The 22,799-nt window shown below is 41.4% G+C and overlaps 2 protein-coding genes across 7 annotated transcripts in view; both read left to right on the plus strand.

The window, feature by feature from the left end:
• atf7a (activating transcription factor 7a) overlaps positions 1–8,285 on the plus strand; it is a 37,912-nt gene extending 29,627 nt beyond the window's left edge. For 2 of the 3 annotated variants that reach the window (XM_077553145.1, XM_077553128.1), the window contains one exon: positions 3,554–8,285. In XM_077553145.1, the coding sequence (XP_077409271.1) occupies positions 3,554–3,789 (236 nt within the window). In that variant the 3' untranslated portion in view covers positions 3,790–8,285. The remainder of the gene's footprint in view (positions 1–3,553) is intronic. The other variant, XM_077553135.1, reaches the window with a different exon arrangement.
• Positions 8,286–10,852: 2,567 nt separating this feature from the next.
• The window catches only part of dip2ba (disco-interacting protein 2 homolog Ba), a 72,460-nt gene continuing 60,513 nt past the window's right edge, over positions 10,853–22,799 (plus strand). For all 4 annotated transcript variants that reach the window (XM_077553006.1, XM_077553027.1, XM_077553016.1 and 1 more), the window contains exon 1: positions 10,853–11,144. In XM_077553006.1, coding sequence (XP_077409132.1) covers positions 11,060–11,144 — 85 coding nt within the window. In that variant the 5' untranslated portion in view covers positions 10,853–11,059. The remainder of the gene's footprint in view (positions 11,145–22,799) is intronic.

The raw sequence follows: 22,799 nt of genomic DNA on the forward strand, positions 1-22,799 counted from the left end.
TAAAATACATAAAAATAAAAATAAAACACATTATTATCATTTTTTTTTAATGCAATGGAATCCACTGCTATTTAAATAGTGCTTTTTTTTTAGCTATATTGCCCGGTCTCTCACTTCTGCATAGCAACTGCCTCAGCCAATCATCTCTCTTACTGTTGAGCTCAACTAACCCCTTTTTTTTCTTGGTGTACTCAAGGCTTGGCCTATGTACGGGCGGCCATCTTGGCCAATTGATTTGGTATGCCCAGGATTCTCGGCACTCCGCTCGCCCAGGACGGCGGCCATTTTGGCCAATTGATTAGGTACGGCCAGGATTCTCGCCACTCCGCTTGCCCAGGGTGGCGGCCATCTTGGCCAATTAATTAGGTACGCCAAGGACTCTCTCCCCTCCGCCCACCCGGGTCGGCGGCCATCTTGGCTAATTAATTAGGTGCACCCAGGATTCTCGCCACGCCGCTCGCCCAGGGCGGCGGCCATCTTGGCCAATTAATTAGGTACACCCTGGATTATCGCCACTCTGCCCACCCAGGGCGGCGGCCATCTTGGCCAATTAATTAGGTACACCAAGGATTCACTCCCCTCCGCCCACCCAGGGCGGTGGCCATCTTGGCCAATTGATTAGGTACACCCAGGATTCTCGCCACTCCGCTCGGCCAGGGCGCCGGCCATCTTGGCCAATTATTTAGGTACTTCAAGGACTCTCTCCCCCTTGCCCACCCGGGTCGGCGGCCATCTTGGCCAATTGATTAGGTACGCCCAGTATTCTCGCCACTCCGCTCGCCCAGGGCGGCGGCCATTTTGGCCAATTAATTAGGTACACCCTGGATTATCGCCACTCTGCCCACCCAGGACGGCGGCCATCTTGGCCAATTAATTAGGTACACCAAGGATTCGCTCCCCTCCGCCCACCCAAGGCGGAGGCCATCTTGGCCAATTGATTAGGTACGCCCAGGATTCTCGCCACTCCGCTCGCCCAGGGCGGCGGCCATCTTGGCCAATTATTTAGGTACTTCAAGGACTCTCTCCCCCTCGCCCATCCGGGTCGGCGGCCATCTTGTCCAATTGATTAGGTACGCCCAGGATTCTCGCCACTCCGCTCGCCCAGGGCGGCGGCCATCTTGGCCAAGTAATTAGGTACGCCAAGGACTCTCTCCCCCTCGCCCACCCGGGTCGGCGGCCATTTTGGCCAATTGATTAGGTATGCCCAGGATTCTCGCCACTCTGCTCGCCCAGGGCGGCGGCCATTTTGGCCAATTAATTAGGTACACCAAGGATTCTCTCCCCTCCGCCCACCCGGGGCGGCGGCCATTTTGGCCAGTTGATTAGGTACGCCCAGGATTCTCGCCACTCTGCACGCCCAGGGCGTCGGCCATCTTGGCCAATTAATTAGGTACGCCAAGGACTCTCTCCCCCTCGCCCACCCGGGCCGGCGGCCATTTTGGCCAATGATTAGGTACGCCCAGGATTCTCGCCACTCCGCTCGGCCAGGGCGCCGGCCAGCTTGGCCAATTGATTAGGTACGCCCAGAATTCTCGCCACTCCGCCCACCCAGGGCGGCGGCCATCTTGACCATTTGACTACTATTAAAATTACTACAACTACAAGCACTACTTATATTAGTACAAGTATTACTTACTACTACTACTACAAGTACTTGCTACTACTATACTACTACTACTATGACTACAAGTACTACATACATGCGTCTTTCCACCTTGCAAGAGTCAGCAGTCCCATTCAAAATTTCCGCGGGAATTTTTCTAGTTAGCATTTTTAGTGCAGTTCTGACCAGAGTTAGAGTTATTGTATATTAACATATGTTGATGTGATTTTTATTCTCCACACTTTTTTGCCGTGTAACAACTCCCACATAAATATTTCCAATTTACACCATTCAAATTTCAACTTGCTTCAAAAATTCATGTCTGATATATCGTCTGATTTCACATTATTAACAGTATTCTCACAATTTAACTTTAAATATCATTTTTTCCTCCATTCATTAAATTTCTAACTCCCATTTCCACGACCACTTCCATGCATACCACTTATCATTACCACCTGTCTCATACTGCTCATTAGCGCAGTTGGTAAAGTGCATTGTCCAGTAACCAGAAGGTCGCAGGTTCGAATCCCACCTTTGACTGTACATTGCAAATATATCCATGGCCATTATGCTAATTGAAATACATGTATACCAACTGACTACCATATCAAGAAATGCATTATAATTTCGCTGAAATGATTAAATGCATCTTATCTTATCTTTCAGCATCAGACGGCACTTTTGGTTAGAGCAATTGCCTGCCACCACAGAGTACCTGGGTTCAATCCCTGCTTGGACCATGTTTTAGTACATTCGATGGTTCGATACCAAGAGTTAGTAAGTTAGTTATCAGATCAGGAAATGGATTATGATTTCACCGAAATGATTAAATTCCACCTTAGATTGCAGGTTTTTTTATTTGTCATTTAACTACAATTTTATTTTTTGCATAATTTATCTTTCAATTTACTTCATAAGTACATGCATTCAAGTCTTAGCATTCAGCTAATAGCATTTTGCTTTTCAGCATTCCCAAGCAATTTCTGCAGAAATTGCACTTTGTCTTGTTAGTTTTGGAATTTTCATTTTCGTTAATTTTTATTTTGTTTTGAATTTAGTTTTAATTAGTTTTGAGGGCAGTTCTGTTATTTTTTATTAGTTTTTATTATTTAAAAAATGCTTAGTTTTTTAGTTTTAGTTAGTTTTAGCATTAGTTTTTTTTTTTTTTTTTTTTTTTTTTTTTTTTTTTTTAAATGTGTGCAATATTTAATAAACACTATGGTAAAATAACGCATTTCTTACCAAGCGCTGCATTTGAGTGGAGCACATCATCATTAATCCCGCCCTAAGAAATTTTCGCATCTAAAAAAAAAAAAAAGTACAAATTAAAACAATATAAACAATGTGAACATCGTTTTCAAATTATCCTAATTCAAAATTAAATTGGGCTGTTTGATTTTAATGTACCTTAACCATTTTCCCAACAAGTCTCAAACCAACCGTGATTCTGATTTACAAATGCTGTTAGGTCTTCCATTTTGTAAATGTCCATTATTATATCCCACCAGGTTGCCAAATTAGGGATATCCTGTGACAACCATTTTTGTTGTTAGTTTTCTGTTTGCAATCAGTAAAGTAAATCCTGAGGTAGACATCCAAAATAAACAGTTTTCATTCCAAATGTAAAGAAACATTTGTAGTGCTCCATGAACTTCTTTCTAGTGCTGTCTAATAATTATAGTTAGTTTTCTAAATGTAAAATGTAGTTTGAGTTAGTTTTTGTTTTTTAAAAAGCATTTTCGTTTTTATTCTATTTCATTACCAAAATTTTGGGGGGAATTATTGTGTTAGTTTTCATTAACTAAAATAACCTTGGATCTGGCTAGCAGATTTTAGGAGACAGTGCTGCCTTCCACCTACAAGAGTGCTGAGTGCTCTTGTTCGAATATCCCCTCTAAGGGGAAGTACGGCCAGCTTAAAGTCCAACTTTGCATTTTTCATTCACAGTAGCTGTGGACGAGAGCATGAAAGATTCCTCAGAGCAATCGGGTTCCCCCGCGCCGGTGATCCAGCACAGCTCGTTGGCGCCCAGCCCCTCGGCCGGCCACAACGGCCTGAGCTCGAGGGCGGCGGCCGAAGCCATGGCCATGTCTGTGCTGGCCGGGTTTGGTCAGCAGCAAAACGTGGAGAGCGTAGCCTCTCACATCATCATGGCCGCACATTCGCAGTCGGCTGCCAGATGATGAGCAATGCCGCCACGTGGACTCCCCTGGTGTTTGTCATTCGAGGAAGAAGAGCGCCGTCTTCCCGGCCCATTCAATCCCCTCTTCTGTGGTGGCCTGGAGCTCAGTAGCAGCCTTCTGGAAATGGACTGACACTTTTTGAGAGAGCTTCCTGTTCACTTTGCCATAGATGACAGGGGCTGGACTCCCCCTTTTGCTCCTCGTTGTGTTTTCACGCCCTCACTCAACGGTTGACATGTACCACTCACACACAACATTGCAGACAACACTCAAGCCTGTTTGGGCTGGATTTACACAGCATGTCGAAGCATCTATTAGATTGGCCTGTGGCTGGATTGGACTCTTACTCTGGTAAAACTGATATTACCCAAAGGACTTTGAGTTGGACCTTCTGTGCCAGGTTTGCCGCATTTGAGTCCGTCTGTTGATGCTTGATGAGAAGCACTAAGTGAAAATGGAGACTGATCCATTAGCATCTCACTGGTCTATATCAGATTCAATGTTTTTTTTAGGTTCACCCATGTCCCACCCGGTATCACTGCGGTTTCATATACTGAACACCTGAAACAAGCCGCCTGCACACCGGTTCCAGAATGCATGGGAACAGCCACACAAGTGATAACTTGGAAGTAAACAACATAGACATTAAAATATTACATGGTGTTTAGTTGGCCTGGACTTAGCCTTTCCTCCCACTGGTTTCAATGCAGCTAACCTCCTTATAAAATATTACAGTTCTGTATAGTACAATTCTATTCACATTAGGGGTGTCCAAATCAGGGTCACATATGCAAAAAATGGAAGGGGTGGTTTTAATTTTTTTTTAATATTAAACACGCTAAAACCAATCAATAAAGCTATAATACATTGCTAATATAATATTTTGTAAAACTGCTATAGAAAGGCTTTTGTTGAAATAGTAAAGTTTTAAAGTTTTGGGCTGGCTCGCAACCTTGCCTCTCACTAAAATAGATCCGCTCCGCAACTGGGCAGCAGCTGAATCGCATCTCCACATTCAGAACCAAACCAAGCATAATCTGCAGTAACATAACCATACTTGAGGATTATTAACTAATTTGCTCCCAAAAACATATAAAAAAACGTCCTATTTTAAATATTGCCATGGTCCCAAAAATGTATTTATACGGTTTTTGTTTTATTTATGCCAGAGCATACAGAAGGCTTTGATGCAGCCACTGACCTGAAGAAGTTGCTTAAAGCAATTGTAGTTATTACAAAAAAACGTCCAGCAGGTGGCAGCAGAATATACGAGATCAGCCAGGGCCATGTTGCAAGAAACTCTTTTCCCCATTGTTTCCAACAGTAATGTTAATAATGATGAAACTTAGCTATATTCTAATGCTAATTGCTGCAAAATGGAAACAGATAGAAATATACTTTGTTTTCCTGATGAAAGAAGAGACTCTAATCTTTGGTAGGTTCCATGTTTTTTTAGCAATAGAACACAATATTCTGTGGCCTTGCAAAATCTGTCAAAATCCAGTAAAACAGCCGGGAGCGAAGGGGGTTGCTTTAGTGAAAATGGCTAGGAGGGAATGAGTTTTTAATATCGTCACAAATTGGACCTTGACACTAAAAATAGAAAAACATTTTTGTTTCTGAAACTACATTATCTTTATAATCCACAGAAATTGTATTACTATATTAGTTGTAAATTTAATTGTCTTTGCATATCTAGAAAATCGTTATTAATGGTACTGGTAGTCCCCATAATTCACGACCCCCCACTTTTTCAACAGCCACACTTCCTTGACTGGCCACACCAATCAAAAAAACAATGGGTGGGGCTGCAAATGGCCCCCGGCCATAGTTTGGTCACAACTGATTTATAATCTTAAATTGTCCCTGCAGTTGAAACCATTGTGTGCAGATGCATATGCAGAGTTCATGGTCATTTTCATCCCAATTGTGCCAAAAATTGTAACTTGACGCATGCGGTGTAAATCCAGCTTTTAAAACGTTTTCACCCCCCAAAAAAGAGTGCCTCTACTTTTAAGTCACGCAAACACACTTGCATATACACATGCAAACATGCAACAACAAAGTGCTTCCCACACACTGATGTCAACTTAAAAATCTTACCTCATGTTACACCGCTTTACGAGAAATCCTATCAACTCAATGGCTGTGTGTGTATCCCAACATAGTGCTTTGCTTATGCCTAATCATATATGATAGCTGGATGTATTTTCTTTTTTTGCCCTGCTTTTATGTGCAGCTCCTCAAAATTGTTGGCATGTTCTCCAAGATGAGTACAAAGCCGTGGCTAAAATACTCAAATGAGTTGTGAGTCAGCAACATGTATTCCCTCCTGAAGGAAATTTGCTTCCATCTTGGGAACGCTTCCTTTTCAAGGTGTGGGACTGTAACTCAGGACAGTTGCACATTCTTGCTGCTGAGACCAATGGGATGCATCCCATGTGCTCCTTACCAAAAATAAATAAATAAAACAATACAAAGCCATATATAATACAGTCCCCTTCAAAAATATTAAAACAGCTTTGTTTTTGTTGTATGCTGAAGATATTTGGGTTTGAGACAAAAGTTGAGAATTACAGGTTTTATTTCATATTTACATGCAGATGTGTTGAATAACTCAGGACACAGCACTTTTTGTTTGAAATCACCCCTTTGGGTTTCACATATGAAAACTGATTGCTGTTAAGCAAACATAAAGACCAGAGAACTGGCTATGGGAGAAAAAAAAACATTTCAGAGCTGAAGAGAAGAGAGGCTTGGACTTGCATGGCTGCTTCTGGAACGGGCACCTCGTCTTTATTGATGATAGAACTTATGATAGCAGCAGCAGACTGAACTCTGAAGTCCACAAAACCATTTGGTCTGGCAATTTACAGAAATATGCATCCAAATTCTATGGTGAGAAGCTTCATCATGCAATAAGGCAATGGCCAAAAACACACTGCCAACACAACTTCATCAGGGGGGAAATGGAAGGTCTTATGACGTTAACCCAATAGAGCATGCATTTTACCTCCTGAAGAGACTGAAGGGCGAAACGAGGTTACAGTAAAGGCCTGGGAAAACAGTTCAAATGAAAAAATGCAATAGTCTGATGAAGTCATTGGGTCACTGCCTTGATGCAGTTACTGCAAGTAAGGATTATACCACCAATTATTAAATGTTAATGTTTGTTCCAATACTTTTGCTTAATTGAGAGGTGGCTTCAAACAGAAGGTGCTCAATCCTAAATTTTAACGCATCTACATGTAATTACCATGACAGGAAAACTATAAGGAATTGACCTTGCTGTTCCAATACTTCCAGAGGGGACTAGTCGACCTCCAAATGTCTTGTATATCTTGACATGATATCACTGCTTTGATTTGCACTTCAAGTGTCTGATCAGTTGGCCTTAAAATCTATGTGTGCCTTCTCATTTTCCCACATAAACATTCTTTACGGAGAAAAATATACTGAACAATTTATTATGGAAACAATACTGTGTGTAGAAATGGGGCTGCAAGATATGCATATGTTTTTCTTCGTTTTCTTGTCATGTTTTGAAATTCCTTTTATGCCTCGATGGTCATATATTTGCAAAAAAAAATAAGATTTTACTACAAATGTACGGGCATGTCCTTTGCACTAAAAGTTGCAGGAATGTGGTTGCTTTGCTTCATTATTCTTTCATGCTGTTCTTACTCTGAGAATATTTTATTTCAAGATATTTAAAATATCAAACTATATCATTTATTTTCCTTTTATCTGTACTGTAAAACATCAATGGAGGAATAACTCCTTTCACATTTGACTACTTTTTAAATGTATTTGTATACATTTTAGTGAAAACCCCTGGCACAGTTTGGCTTTAGCCCCTTGTGCTAGCTAGCTAGCTCCCTAGCAGGTATCCGAGCACCCGGGGAGCTAGCTAGGGAGCTCGCTAGCTAGCACGTGGAGCTAAAGCCAAACTAGCAAGTTTTTTACTTTGTGGACCTGGATTTGCCACCTTTACACACCTTCATTTCTTCATCCTCCCAGTGCTATACAACCTGCTACAGAACACTTTATGGTAAATTTGGTATTTTCCCCTAAATGATGACCAGTACTGATTATGGTCATTAAGCATACATTTGACCTGCAGTTATAGTGAAAGGAGCAGTTTGTTGAATATGTTGCAACGATGTTACCGTTGCGTACAGGTTATTTTTGTAACACTCCCATGGTAGACTGATAATTGGATGATGTGTCCTTGTATTGTAAAAATCTGTATCATATGAATATATTTACTTTTTCATGCATGTCCAAGTGGAATACTATGAACACACACAGTTTTGCTGCAGTTTTCATAAAAGAAAGATGTTATTAACATTGCAACGCACTTGCTTTCAGTTAGTGTTTGTTGGCAAAACAGCACTGTTATGTTTGTTCTCATTGTTAACTATAGTTCTCAAATTCAGATGCAGATCATATACTAAGAATTTCAACAAAGTAAGAAATAAAACGTGTTTTATACATTTTTGTATGCTCAGCGCGCTATGCTTTTGGCATTTATTCATTGAAATACCACACTAACCTAATAAGTCAACTAGTTGTATTGAAAGGTGTTTAAAAAACAAACAAACCCTGAACTATCACTTATGCCTGTGAATGAAACTTCCCATTTATCCAGGTCACCGTTTGATACCACTGATTTCCCCTTATGATCCATAATTAATACTCAAGTCAGTGTCTGCAAGACCGGTCCGCGATGGGTACTTTGTGCAAATACATATATATCAATGGGGGAAAAAAGCATCTATCGCAAGCCATTAAAAGAAAAACATAACAGCTCAAATCTGATAACACACACACACGTTGACCACTCATTGTCGCCATCATCCAGAAGAGAAACTAGACTAGTTACACAGTACATTTAACAAATCACTGCTGATTGCTGCTGCAAAATACTGACAAAATGTACCCGTTTACAAAGCTGAACCAAACAATGTTTTTGACATTTTTCATCAGACAGAATACATTCTTCTATCACTAGAATTGGCAATACCTTTGATGCATTGTTAGGCTATACATAAAAACAACTCGGAATCAAGGGTAAAGGTATTACACTGCAGAATTTGTTATATTCTCTTTCAGAACGTTATTCTATAAAGTCTGTAAATTAAAAAGGTACCCTAACTATCCATTAAATCAGTTACAAATATAATGCACTTCTAAAACCAAATTGTTGTAAAACATTGTTTTTTGTATTATTGTAATAAATAATAATACCGGTGATTATAATTATTATTAACAATGACAAGAAAAAAGTGTGGGCAAATATGACTTAGAAAAGTAGGGTAGACCGAGGCTAGTTGTATCAGGGGTAAGTTGTCACATTGGAATTGTCTTCTCCACCAGAGGGCACAATGGAAAAGGGGAATACTTTGTATAAACGGTCAGGGGTTGTGTACTGTCTGAGAAGAGAACGGCACATTGTGAGCTGAGATGAGTGCCAGTTATCTGTTTTGCACAACCCAAAATAACAATTTTTAACTTCATATATATTGAAATAGGCGTTGTACATAAACAAATTCTAGCAGCAAATCATGTGGACTCGTTAGAGGAGAGATTCAGGCATCTTGTCATGCCTCAGTCACTGCTCTGTTTTAAGCTAACTTTAAACTAGAGCAAGTATTAGCCAACATGGTAGTTTGGGGCAACCTGTCTCAATCATTTTGGGGTTTGTTGTCACATGCAAAGAACGGGCCTATGAAAAATGCACCTCTGGCAACTCGGTTTACGTGTGCCAGAATTGTCTTCAGATGAGTAAAGAGTGAAGAAATGTGTTTGCCATGTTGTGTTTCATTGTTTAAAATGTGATTTTCCAGTTGTTGGAACTACAGTATGCCCACATGTCAGCATTAGTTCTTGATGAACCATACTTCCATTAACCAATATGCTTTAATTTTTTAAAATTCAATTTAAACTCAAATTTCCAGTTTAAGGGAAGCAAAATAGGCATTTGAGGCTGAGATCTATGACCAGCTGTTCTTAAAGGTGAGGTCTTTAGTTTTCACTCAGAAATAGACACTTCTTAAACACTGGATGTATACACATGTAATCCTTCTCAATCAACACCTCTGGGTTTCTGTTAATGTGTGTTGGTGATTTTTTTCATCATCCACCACACACCACCGCCTGTATTTTGCCATTTTGTTATGTTTTGCCATGAGAGGGACGTTTGAGGGCGGAAAGTCTATGTTTACCCCTCCAGCCAATCACAGAGCGAGAAGCTTGTCGCTGAAGGCGCAATGTTGATGAGAAGAGAAGAGTGGGGTTTGAGCCATGGGAGGATCAGTTTTGAATTGGTTGTTTACAAACACAAAGGACAAAACTAAAGACCCCACCTTCAAGGACTTTAATCTATTTAATAATATTTTATGTTAAAGTTTGCCCAATGACAATGGTAAATTTTCGAAATCAATGATAAACAATTTCTCTGGCTGTGAAAACAACAGGAGAGCAAGGATAATTTTGTCCTTGTTTTATTAGTTTCAAAATCTCTGGAGATCTCCCTTTCGACATCCGTTTGATCACAAAATCCAATTCTTCCATTTGAAAGTCATCCTACATATGTTGCATAAAATTATCAATTTATTTTATACCCTCCTGAATTGTCTAAAAAAAAAAACTGACAGTTCTCCCTTGAACATTTGGATGTACAGTATACAGATTACGATAAAAAGTTCTTACGTCTTCATTGACTTTCTATTGATTATCAAAGATAGTATAATTAATTAGAAATGTATTATTGAATTTTTTGTTTTATAGGCTGTTTATTTTTACCTTCCTCCAAACGACTATTGAACTAATAAATGCCCCTTTAGCTCTTTCCAAATATAAAAATGTATTTTGCAGATCATACAATTTGAATTGTTCCTCCATAATTTTAAGCTTTTGTGCCATTATGATTCAAACAACAAATGAACGATTATAAACCAAAGCAGTAATCCTTGTCGATCAATGGGTGGCGCTGACGCACAATTTTAGCAAAAAGAAGAAGAAAAACGGAGGAGGAGGCGCCGCAGGAGGCGACAGTGAAGTAAACGCAGTCACGTGACCGCGTAGCTAGTTGCGGCTGCTCCTGAGTTTCTCCCATTATGGCGGAGTGGCCAGCCGCACGGATGGACGCTCACTCCCATTCGGATGCTTGTTTTGTGTCTTGAGGGAGGACTTTTTATTCCCCTTGCAGTGGCTTTTCATGTACAGACTCCGCGTCCCCTCCTTTTGAGTGTTTTTCGGCGAAATCATGGCAGACCGCAGCGTGGATTTATCCGCCCTGCCGAAGGAGGTTCGAGACCAATTGGCGGAGTTGGACCTGGAGCTGTCCGAAGGTAAATATACGCTGCGAATAGTAGACAACAATGTTGTCAATGTCAAGACATGTCTCGACGCTAGTCGGCCGATGTGTTTTATTGTCGGCAGCGGAAGCACGCGGCGTCACCTAGCTTATTGTCAGTTGAAAGTGGATGTTGCTAGCCGCGCCTTGAGACGCGCCTGCAGTGCTTTTTTTTCCCGGCACCTTGTCATTTTGAAATTTTCTAATGGACAACAATACATGTGAATTTGTTTAGGAATTGTGTGTCTTTGCTATATATATATTCTCAGAGTAGTATGTGAAAGCCATGGTTACAGGCAAGAAGGCCCTACTTGTCAGGGCTTGACTCTGCTGTCATTCTCCTCCTTCGTATGCTGCTAATAACACACTGGAGGAAATCTAACTGGATGCATTATTTAACGTGTTCATTGGACCAAAACTGTGAATCACTGAGTTTGTGAATGGTGCATCACCGCCAGTCACAGCTATTCTCCTGTCTTCATGTCTATGCCTGTGTTTTTAAACCTATTATTACTGTGATGCACTTGCACATGCTTGCTTACAAGGCATCACATTCAGTTTCATGCTTGCACTGACGGATGTGAAACACACGCACGCGCGCACACACACACGTTTGTTTTACTATCTTTGTGGGGCCATCTCATTGACATAATGCATTTCCTAGCCCCTTACCATAACCCAGTTCAAACCTAAACTCTAAAATCAAGTCTTGACCCTCAAAAAGAGGTCTAAACTTCTTGGGAACACACACACACACACACACACACACACAGAGTACGATGAATCCAAAACAGAGTAGTACATACTACCCTCCCCCAAGCAGCTGTTAGCCCCCTCATTTATCCCACTCATACAATATGCCCCCCTAACAACCACCACCACTGGCCCTCCACTATGTCAGGCACCTCAGACATGTTTCTCCAGTTCAACAAGACCCTGTTTCCACGTCACGTCCAATGTGTTTTTACTTCCACTACCTATGTTTACTATACGTAAACATCAATAGTGAAAGGTCATGTAATAGCTTTGTTCATTCCTTTTTAATTAAATGAGCCATGTGTCCATTCCAATCAAATAAAGATGATTCTGATTCATCTATTTTCTGCACTGCTTATCCTTAATAATAACCTTGCTAGCAAGCTGAATTCTCGTGGTATTTGTTTACCTGAGTCATGTGTCATTGTGTCCTTGGGCAAGACACTTCATACATATTGCCTCCAGTGTCACTCACACTGGGGTCTGAAAGGTGCGAATGTTTAGTGGTGGTCGGAGGGGCCCACTGGTGCACACTGGCAGCCACGCTTCCATCAGCTACGTCAGTAGCTTACCACTAGGGATACATGAATCGGGTATCGACCCAGATATTGGGGGAAAAAATGGATTTGGTATTTGTCAAAATGGTCCTGATTATCTCCAGAGCGCGCGCAAGTTCACGTCTCCAATGACGATGTGAAACGGGGAATGGTGAGGAAAATAATATTTCCCCTTTGCTTCGTTGGCACAGCCAATGTCTGTAAAAAATGCACTGGGGGAACATCAGAAGTCATTTGGCAGGAAGGCGGGCCCCGTGTCGCCAGCTCGCGAAAGAAACTGCCTCCTTGCCACCGGCTCGCTGCCTCCCCGCCGTCGGCGGACCTCCGCGAGAGAGTGTTGTATGGTCGTAAGGTCGGCCGGGTATTAAGCCGGTGGGCGACCGAGGGAGAACAACTTCCGCCATGATTCCGTGATAGTGTAAACAAATGACACTTGGGTGCAAATTTTACTTTCACAAAAAAATTGATTCAGTGCTCTGCTGAATGTAAAAATAAAAAAAGGGAATCAAATAAATAAATACAAGAATGGAAAATGAAAGTAAAAACAAAAACAATTTCTGTACATTGCCTAATCAATATCACAGCTTGGACCCTGTCTCAGAGCAATTCATTTTTCTTGTTTTTTTAAAGAAGAGCTCTAAGGCTCTGTTGTATTCGAACTCTCCGATAGGTGGCCCGCTGATGCTCAGCATCATGCATGCAGCAAGGTGGTTGCTCTGCAGCCTATTTTTTAAGTCAGTCTTGACCCAAAAATAAGAATGAGATTGTTTCTCTTAATTTACTACATCCTCATTTTAAAATTGGCTCGATAGAGTGGCGGCTCAAATCTAGGAGCGGCGGAGCGGCGCCGCTGAGTGCATTAAACGGAATAGCTGTCACCGTTTCCTTGTTGAATGTTGAACAGCGAGAGGCGCTTCGTGCATTTTTATTTGGTAATGATGTTCATGCTTTTTTTTTTTCCTAAGACGAGACCAAACAACTTTGACAAGAGTGACAATAATCAAAAATAACAGCCGAGACATGCAGAAAAAATGGCCGCCATTAGGAGCGATTTGTTGACAATTATGTTCCACCAAGAGCCATATTGCAACTCCACAAGCACCAGAACAGAGACAAAGATACCGGTAAGTCATAGCGCCAACAATCGTATTTCTCTTATTTCACGAGTGGTAAACATGTGAAAAGTGTTGAAAGAAATATGCTCACACTCATGGAGGCGATGGAGTGACATTTGTATGTGAATGATGCATGTTAAGCCTAGAGTTAGGCAGTTTTCTGAGGTAAACCAATTATTAAACACGTCTTTATATGTGTAGAGTTATAAACTGAAGATATATCACCATACTCTCATATTTGCAAGTGTACAAAAGTATATGCTTTTCAGAGAGATCAAGTGGAAGCTGATGATTCTGAGGAGTAAATATAGTAGTGGTTATGGCTATGATTTTGGCCATGATAGCATTAAGCACTGTATATTTTAATAGCATTGGCAATTTCTTTTATCTATTATTGATTATTTTAGCCCGCAACAATCATAAAAAATGCCCGGGAAATCCTGGAGGGACTAGCTAGGACTGTCTACAAATTACCTATAGATGACATATGTGCCACAAATCACCATCTATCCAGCATTTATTTTATTTGTATTATTATTATGATTGCTGTAGTAACTGGCAGTGGTAGAACCACTCCACTCCAAATTAAATGAATTATTATTATTAATATTGTATGATGTGTCATATTATAGGCATTTGTGTGACATAAATACAAAAATAAATGAAAACACCCTATATAGCCTGGACGTAATTTGAATTCCTTGTGTAAAAATGTAATAATAATAATAATATATTTTTTTTAAATCCAAGTTGTTTGATATAAAACTTTTTTTTTTAAATTGTGAAAATAGTTACTTTGCCTGGTAACGAGTTACTTTTATTATGAAGTAATTCAATTACTAACTCAGTTACTTTTTTAAACAAGTAATGAGAAAACTATAACTAATTACTTTTTTAAGGTAATGTTCCCAACACTGACAAGTCACTAAAAGCGAGGGGAGCGTGAGGCGGCGCGATTGCATATCATGCGGAAGAGCGCGTGCGTGGGCCCCGCAGAGGACGCGTTTGGAGACACGGTGCGGTGCGGCGAAAATTCGCATATTCGCCAAAGTTGAAAAATTTGAACTTTCTTTGCATTTCACCCCGAGGCCTGATAGGCTGAAATATGTCCCACATCGACTTCGGGGTTGGACTACGTCACACACAGTGTCCTGTCTGTTGTCACCTGCGTGCAATAACACGGGCAGCCACTTAATACCCCCGTAAAAAAATGTATCCCCTCCTGCTGGTACAACGCATGTTTTTCAATAAATACATAAAAACACACGTGGGCTTTGTTTCGAAACAAGAAAAAAGTATTGCGAAGAAGAAAAAGAAAAGCAAGCACTCACGCTGCATTCAATGATCACACGCGCAGTAGGAAATCTCAGATATACATTGAAAAAGCTCAGACGACTGAATGTTACTGGTTTTTTGTTTTGTTCCAGATGTTTGAAGTTTAAATATCTGTTTACAAGGAACTTTTTCGAAGAATCTCCACTTTTCTGTGGTAAAAGTTATAATATCCCACGGCAGGGCATGCAATTTTTGTACGGGGGTAAATACTTTTGGCACAACAGTGGAACGCTTCCCCCTATTTTGGTGTGAACATAGCATAAAGCGCTTCTGAATTGTTCCAGTGTGCTTGTGGAGCGTAATCCGTTTCCAACAATATTTATTATTTATTTATCCCACGGAGTTCTGTGCACCGGCTCCGTTCTCTGTGTATCTGACGAGTCACGTCGATGTGTGCACGTCAGTGTTTTTGTTATCTGCTATTTTTCACCTCATTAAAAAAAAAAAACAAAAAAAAACAGCGGCCTTTACGTCAGGGAGTTCTGTTAAGAAATTCTAGCCACTTTCACCCCTGACTGAGAGGCGAACGTACTAATCAGCCAGCCACCGATAACCACACTATTCTTTTTTTACTTCAACTTTTAAATGTATCAGTGTTGACCAAGTTGGGGAGTAACGGAATACATGTACCACCGTTACGTAATTAGATTATAAAAAACATGTAATCAGATCACAGGTACATTTATTAAAAATGGGGATTACTTACAATTTTTACGAAGAGAGAGAGAAAGAGAGAGACAGAGAGATTTTTTTTTCTCAGTCAGTTAGTTGTAATTAGTTTTCAGAGTGGGTTTGTTAGTTTTTATATATTTTTCAAATGTGTAGAAGGTCACAGTCAGTTTTGTGGAGTAATATATACAGTATACACTGTATATATATTTGTACTAATTTACTAACAATTGAACAATTAAAAAATCAAACACATAATGTCATGTCACAATGTCGTGTTTCTTTTTTCTTTTTGAATTGTATTCGGTTTTGTTTTATGTCCTGTCTTCTTATGGTACATGTCTGTGTCGTTAGGGTTTTGTGTCCACCAATCAGCTCCTTCAGACTGAAACAAACCCGGCTTCATTCCTCAAACAAATCTCATTTCAAGACTTGCGTGTGTCCAAAAGAAGAGGCTGTAATGTATATGCCAAGTCTGGAGTGGCACTGTAGCGCAGCCACAGGGAGTTAACGGAGAAGCGTAGAAGAAAAATCAGCAAAGAAGACGAACACTTTTTCTTTTCTAACTTTATTGCAAGCTACAGAACAAACATGGCTTTGCATGTATCAAAACAACATGACAAAGACGAACACAGAAGAAGTGACAATGGCGGGTGATTCAAGTACAACACCGCTTGTTGAACGTGGGAATAAAGAAGCAAAATATTTTTCTGCAAAAGCATATGCAAGCTAAGGAGTCTGCGCAAAACGACTACGACACGGCTATTCGCTATTGTTGTTGACAGACTGACGGTTCACGCGCAGTCACTGCGACCATTACGTCATCACTGGAGGAGTATCCTGCATATGGTGTCCAGACGGATGTGTGATTGTGTTTGAATTTCTGAATTTCAGTAGATGCCCCAAGCTCAACGCAGCAGAAAGGGGCACGGCAGGCCTACCAGGCACCCCACCGGCCCACAGCCCCGCTCACCCCATGACCCACCCACCACAACCCAGCCCCCGCCGCAGGGAAGGGGAGGAAGGCGGACAGGGGAGGGGGACGGGATGGGACAGGGGGGGACGACAAGAAGGGGCGGCGGCAGGGAGAGGGGGGAGGAGGAGGAGGAATGGTGATGAGAGAGAACGGACCGGGAGGCGACAGAGCAAGAGAGGACAGAGAGCGACAGAGCAAGAGAGAGCGCGTGCGAGTGGGACCGTTGCTACATGTCGGGGAGGTGGAAACGAACGAGCTGACTAGTCGTGTCCACACGCGGGCAGGTTGAAAAAGCTTCACGGACAGGAGGAAATGGCGACCGGTATTCACTGGAACTTACTCGGAGCGAAAGTTTGAGCTAAGAGTCCAGCGGCATGCTACGTACGCGCTGTAGCTTTTTGTTAGCTAGCCTGCTAGCCTACAGCCATAATGTGAGTTACACCTTCCAAACAAATCTTACTCCCACCAATTCACTATTTAAACATCATGCACAACATATACACGGCTAAACTTGTGACTGGGATAAAAGTTCATTTTGCAGTTGATGTCACGCTTCATCATCTTCATTGGATCCATCCATCCATCCATCCATCCATCGCCGACATGCTTTTTAATTCTTACGACTTGTAGGCTGCCCGGGTCCCTATCACCCGCAAATAGCAGGAGCACATTGTATAGAATATATATTGTTGTGATTATTTTTATTTTGTCTTCATGAGCATACTCAATATTGGAGTAATCCAAAAGTAATCATGTTATATTCCTTTAATATTATGGTACTTGGATTACGTTAATAACTTAATTTTTAGCAGGTAATTTGTAACTAACGGATTACATTTTAAAAGTAACCCTCCCAACCCTGGTGTTGACCTGCATCATCCCAGGAGGGTTAAGTTCATAACAAGACCTGGTGTGACAAGAGGGGAAATGTTCGTACTTGGATAAGAACCCTGGCCTGACAAACAGCCTCTTGAAAGCAAGCTACTTCTGTCACAAGCCCCCTTTGACCATGACAACATAATGACCACCATTCAGATGCTTTGAGTCGGCATGGCCAGGAGCTCTGGTGTTGATACCATTCAGCTCAACTTGGCCTTTGTGCAACTCCCACTTACTTGTTTCCATTGGAAAAGGGAAAAGATGACTTGCTGTCCTCTTGTGGCCGGCACAGGAGCAAAAGTTCTTGCACTGTTCAACCAAAGAGTTGGAATCGGGGATTAAAGCTGCTCTTTGCAACAGCTGCTCTTTGCAACAATTTGCCCCAAAATATCTTTACAGCAGCAGTTTTATTTGACCATTTATGACTGAAACATCTTCTAATTAGTAGATTAAAACATAAGATGTTCACAATGAGTACTCACGGAAGCCTTTGGCCAATTGTTTTCAAACTCGATTTGGGGTCGAATTTCCCGCCTTCTGTCTGCGGATGTGATGTCGTGTGCATTGTGTACTTTAGTGGTCCCCAAGCACCAGGCCGTGGGCCACTTTGGACTGGGGCTGGCCGCACAGTTGAAAGAATAAAAAACTTACTGTACTTCCAGTTAAATGATTAGCAGAGGCTTAATAATATTTTATTTTAAAAAGTGATCGGATTCTCTCTGCTACGACTCTTGACGCAAGTTAAGAGGCTATCTCGGTCGCATTGCGCTGTTGCTAAATAAACAAGTTAGCAAAATGAGTAAAAAACAGATGTATTTGAAAAGTTTTTTGCAACGGGGAAACAAAAGCCTATGACCAAAAAGAAAAAGAAAGGTGCATGGACTTACAGCTACAGGTGATTCCCACACATGATGGCCCCGCTTTGCGGTGAGCGGCTCTTGATTAGCGTTATGGTGAGTGAGTTATTTGTGGACTTTATATTTGTTCTGTTGTGCCTTATGTTGGCGCATTTAAGGAGGATGCTGCTAATATAGTTACATAAAAATGTGGCTTCACTTTTATTGTTTTATCTACAAAAATACCCCAGTTTTTGTGTTGCTCGTACAATTCATGATAAGCGTTACCAATTACCATAGTGACCATCTTAAAGCGTTACCCTTGTTATGGTATTGATGCTGCTAGTACAGGCAGATACATAAAAATACACAGTAGATTTGAGTTTGTTGTAGCTTTTTATTCATCAGCCAACCCCCCCCTCCAAAAAAATGGTGATGATTTCACCCCCAGTGCAGTTTTGTTTCTTGGAGCAGTGCATGTACTGTATGTGATGCATGACTGTGGATTTACATGAACAGAAGAGGAAGGTGATGCCCACATCATGACAGGAAGACAAGCTTATTGCAAAACTGAAACTATTTCACAACTTTAGTGTTTAGTCAACAGCTTTTCTAACATGGTCTCCATGTACTGTATTTGCTGTGCTTCTGACACTGAAATTGTTCAGAATATGTTTTGGCACTATTATTAATTAACTAAAGCCACTTAACTCTTTCACTGCCACTGACGTTTAAAGACGTCAAGTAAAAACCTACGCTTCACTGCCAATGACGTCAAAAGACGTCATCCAATGATTTTTTATTTTTTTTTTGAAACGGGTAGAGGAAACCCTCCCGCATGTCTGGTGAAAGTTTCAAGTCTGTCTGTTGTGCCTAAGGACTATTTTTGGCCCCTAGAGGGCAGCGATGACTCTCTTTTGACAAGATCGGGTGGGCGTCAGTAGTATAAAAGGCCAGGCGGGGCTAGAGCGTCGAGGAGTAGACGAGAATTGAGGAGAGACGAAAAATGGCGACCGACGGTAAGAAGCAGACCACGCTTGATCGATTTTTTGGAAAAGGAGAAGCATCAACCAGTGCTAAAGTGCACCATTATGATGACCGCGATGATGATGGTGATAAGGAGGTTGACGCCGAAGCTGCAGCGTTGACGCGGCGGCAGCTTCGTTCACGTCCTCAGGCCTCAGAGGCTAGCGGTGCTAGCTCCGGAAAACGTCGTGCACGACCGAGCACTTCTGGACGCGAGGACGTTCAATCCGACGAAGGTGATGATGATGGCGACAATGAGGTTGATGCCGAAGTTGTAGCGTTGACGCGGCGGCAGCTTCGACCGCATGTTAAGGCCTCGGAGGCTAGCGGTGCTAGCGCCGGAAAACGTGGTGCACGACCGAGCACTTCTCCGCACGAGGACGTTCAATCGGACGACGACGAAGAGTATCCTGAGTCCGATGGATATTCTTCGGAGGAGTGGGTACAGTCTGACCAGGGAGAAAGTGATTCGGACAGTATTTCATCCGCAGAAGACGTCGAAGGTAAGCACAAACTTGCTATGAGATACTTTTCCAGCACGCTGCTAGCACCTCGTGTAACGTGAATGTGCATTCATAGATCGTGGATCGTGCTCACAGCGACGTCCCACTGCAAAGACGACAAAGAGAGGTATAAAAAAAGTGTTTTCAATACACCGCAACAACAAAAGAAAACGCTCTTTCGATATTATTGTAATTGTATATATTTCTTTCAGCTGCAGCTCAGAGTGACGCTCCTCAGAGTGAGCAGAATAAAGGTCCATCAACCAGTGGATCCAAGAAAAAACGTAAATATATATATTTATATATATATATTACATCACACTGATCTAAAATGAATATTATATGATATTGAAATGTATATTTGCAGATCCCCAAAAATCTGGCTGGCATGAAGCAGGCTGGCAGCCAAACTCATTCCCCTTTACTGTGGAGCCAGGACCAAGAGGTGCCGCAGCAGAGCTGAATTCAACCCGGCCAGTTGACTTCCTGCAGCTCTTCATCACAGACGAACTTCTGCAGCACATTGCTGATCAGACAAACTTATTTGCACGTCAGTCAATGCAAAAACGGGCTGAAAGTCTGCCACACTGCAGGAGTCGTGCTTGGAAGCCAGTGTCTGTGTCTGAGCTCAAAACGTTTTTTTTTGCACTCCAATTCCTTACTGGGTATATAAACAAGCCCAGTATCGAAATGTATTGGACTCAGGACGAAATAGAGACGACACCATTCTTCAGTCGCGCAATGCCTCGAAACCGCTTCCAGCTCATCTGGAGTTTCCTGCACTTCAACGACAACGAGACGGCACACAGTTCAGACGACAAACTATTTAAAATTCGTCCTGTGTTCAATCACGTTGTAAACAAGTTCAAGGAACTGTTTCAACCGGGCAGGAATATTTGTATTGATGAGGGAATGATGAGTTTCCAGGGACGTCTTTCGTTCAAAGTGTACAACCCCCAAAAGCCGGTCAAATATGGGATCAAATCATACATTTTGTGTGACTCCCAAACCGGCTATTGTTTCAATATGCAACCCTATGTTGGCATTAGTTGTTCTCTCCCCGATACAGTGTTCAACTTACTGGATCGTCTGCCAGGAAATGGGTACACACTATTCATGGACAATTTTTATAACTCTATTGCTTTGTGTGAACGTCTCCTGGCAGCGCGCACCAATGTTTGTGGAACGCTGAGGAAGAACAGGGGTGAACCCAGTGAGATAACGTGCCTAACCAACACTGGCCTTGGGGTGGGGGGGAAACTGGTAAGGCACAACACAAATGTTTTAATTGTGGCATGGCAGGACAAACGTTTGTTGAGGATGGTGACAACGTTTCACAAAGATGAAATGCGGACAGTGGAGGTGTGGCGGAAGGCACAAAAAAAAAAAGTGCCTTTCGAAAAACCAATTTGTGTTGTGGACTACAATTCCAAGATGAATGGAGTGGACAAGATGGATCAAAACATCTCGTACCACCCATTCACACGGAAAACGTTGAAGTGGCACAAAAAGTTTGTTGCCTATCTTTTCCAAATATGCATGTTCAATGCTTAAATCTTGTACAAAAAAAAAAATCCTGGGACGAGTCAACCTTTTTTGGAGTTCATCCAGCAGGTGGTGAGAGGGTGGCTGTTGCCACAAGACCAGGAGGAAGTTGGGATGGAAGAGCATGAGGAAGCCAGACAAAATACTAGGTCATCGTATTTTGATCCTGAAAGCCGACTTGATGGTAACATGGCCAAACACACGCTGGAACACATGCCTGCTACTTCCCGGAAAAAAAAGCCAGCAAGAAGGTGTCGGGTCTGCATGCGAAGGGGCATTCGCAGTGAGACAAGGCTGTGGTGCAAATCTTGCAGTGTCCCCTTGCACGCAGGCGAGTGTTACACTGTTTACCACACAAAAGTAAAATTTATGTAGTTCAAACATCCACACAATTGTAAATAATCACACATGCACAGTTGTACACCTTTGTAAATAGTTTGTCAAATTGTTTCTGTTTTCTATGTAAATAAACTGTTTTTTTTTGCTATAAAAAAAGACTTTTTCATTGTTGGTGGTACTGTTTTATAGAAGTAAAGCACTATTTAGGTGTTTGTGGCATCATTCATGGACAAAAAGAAGTGTACAATTCACTGAAGTGCATGAAATAACATCGTTTCACAAAAAGACGTTTTTCTCCTTTTTTTGTTTCAAAACAGAGAATTTCGGTGAAAGTTACCATTTTCTATTGTTGATTACTGAAGAACGGAATAAGCTAGAAACAAACTTTTTTTTCTGATGAAAGATGAGAGTCCAATCTTTTATTTGGTAGTATGTGTGTTTCCATAGTCCAAACACAACATTTTCTGTGGACCTTGAAAGATCACTCAAAATGCTTAAATCGGCTGGCAGTGGGGACAACCCGTTTCGGAAAACGTCTGGCAGTGAAAGAGTTAACATATAAAACAAATTTAAGGGGAATTTGGAGTTTTTTCAAAATAAACACATTTTTCATATGTTAAAACTGTAGGATCTGTCAGAAGAGTTAATTATTTAAATTCTTTACAAAAAAAACAAAACAAACTTCAATCATCATTAGGGCCCGAGCAACGACTGCTGCAAGCTCCCTATTGTTTCTGTAGGAATTATTATCATTATTATTATTATTATTCTTGTTGTTTATTCTGCACAATCATATTTTTGAGACCCTAAACTCTTCCACCTTCCATCGCAAAGCCTATCGAATCCGCTCCCATGACACGTAAGAAGGCTAAAAACACACACGTCATTCAATGTGTTTGCTTTATTCTCATGAACTATTTACAATGTAGATTCTCACTGAAGGCATCAAAACTAAGAATGAACACGTGGAGTCATGTACAGTAAGAAAAAAAAGGTGAAATAACTGAAAACTGTTTTATATTCTAGTTTCTTGAAAATAGCTCCCCCCCCCCTTTACTCTGATTACTGCTTTGCACACTCTTGGCATTCTCACTTGTGGGAACTCCTTCAATAC

Source organism: Vanacampus margaritifer, chromosome 1 (genome assembly GCF_051991255.1).
Source record: "Vanacampus margaritifer isolate UIUO_Vmar chromosome 1, RoL_Vmar_1.0, whole genome shotgun sequence".
NCBI lineage: Eukaryota > Metazoa > Chordata > Actinopteri > Syngnathiformes > Syngnathidae > Vanacampus > Vanacampus margaritifer.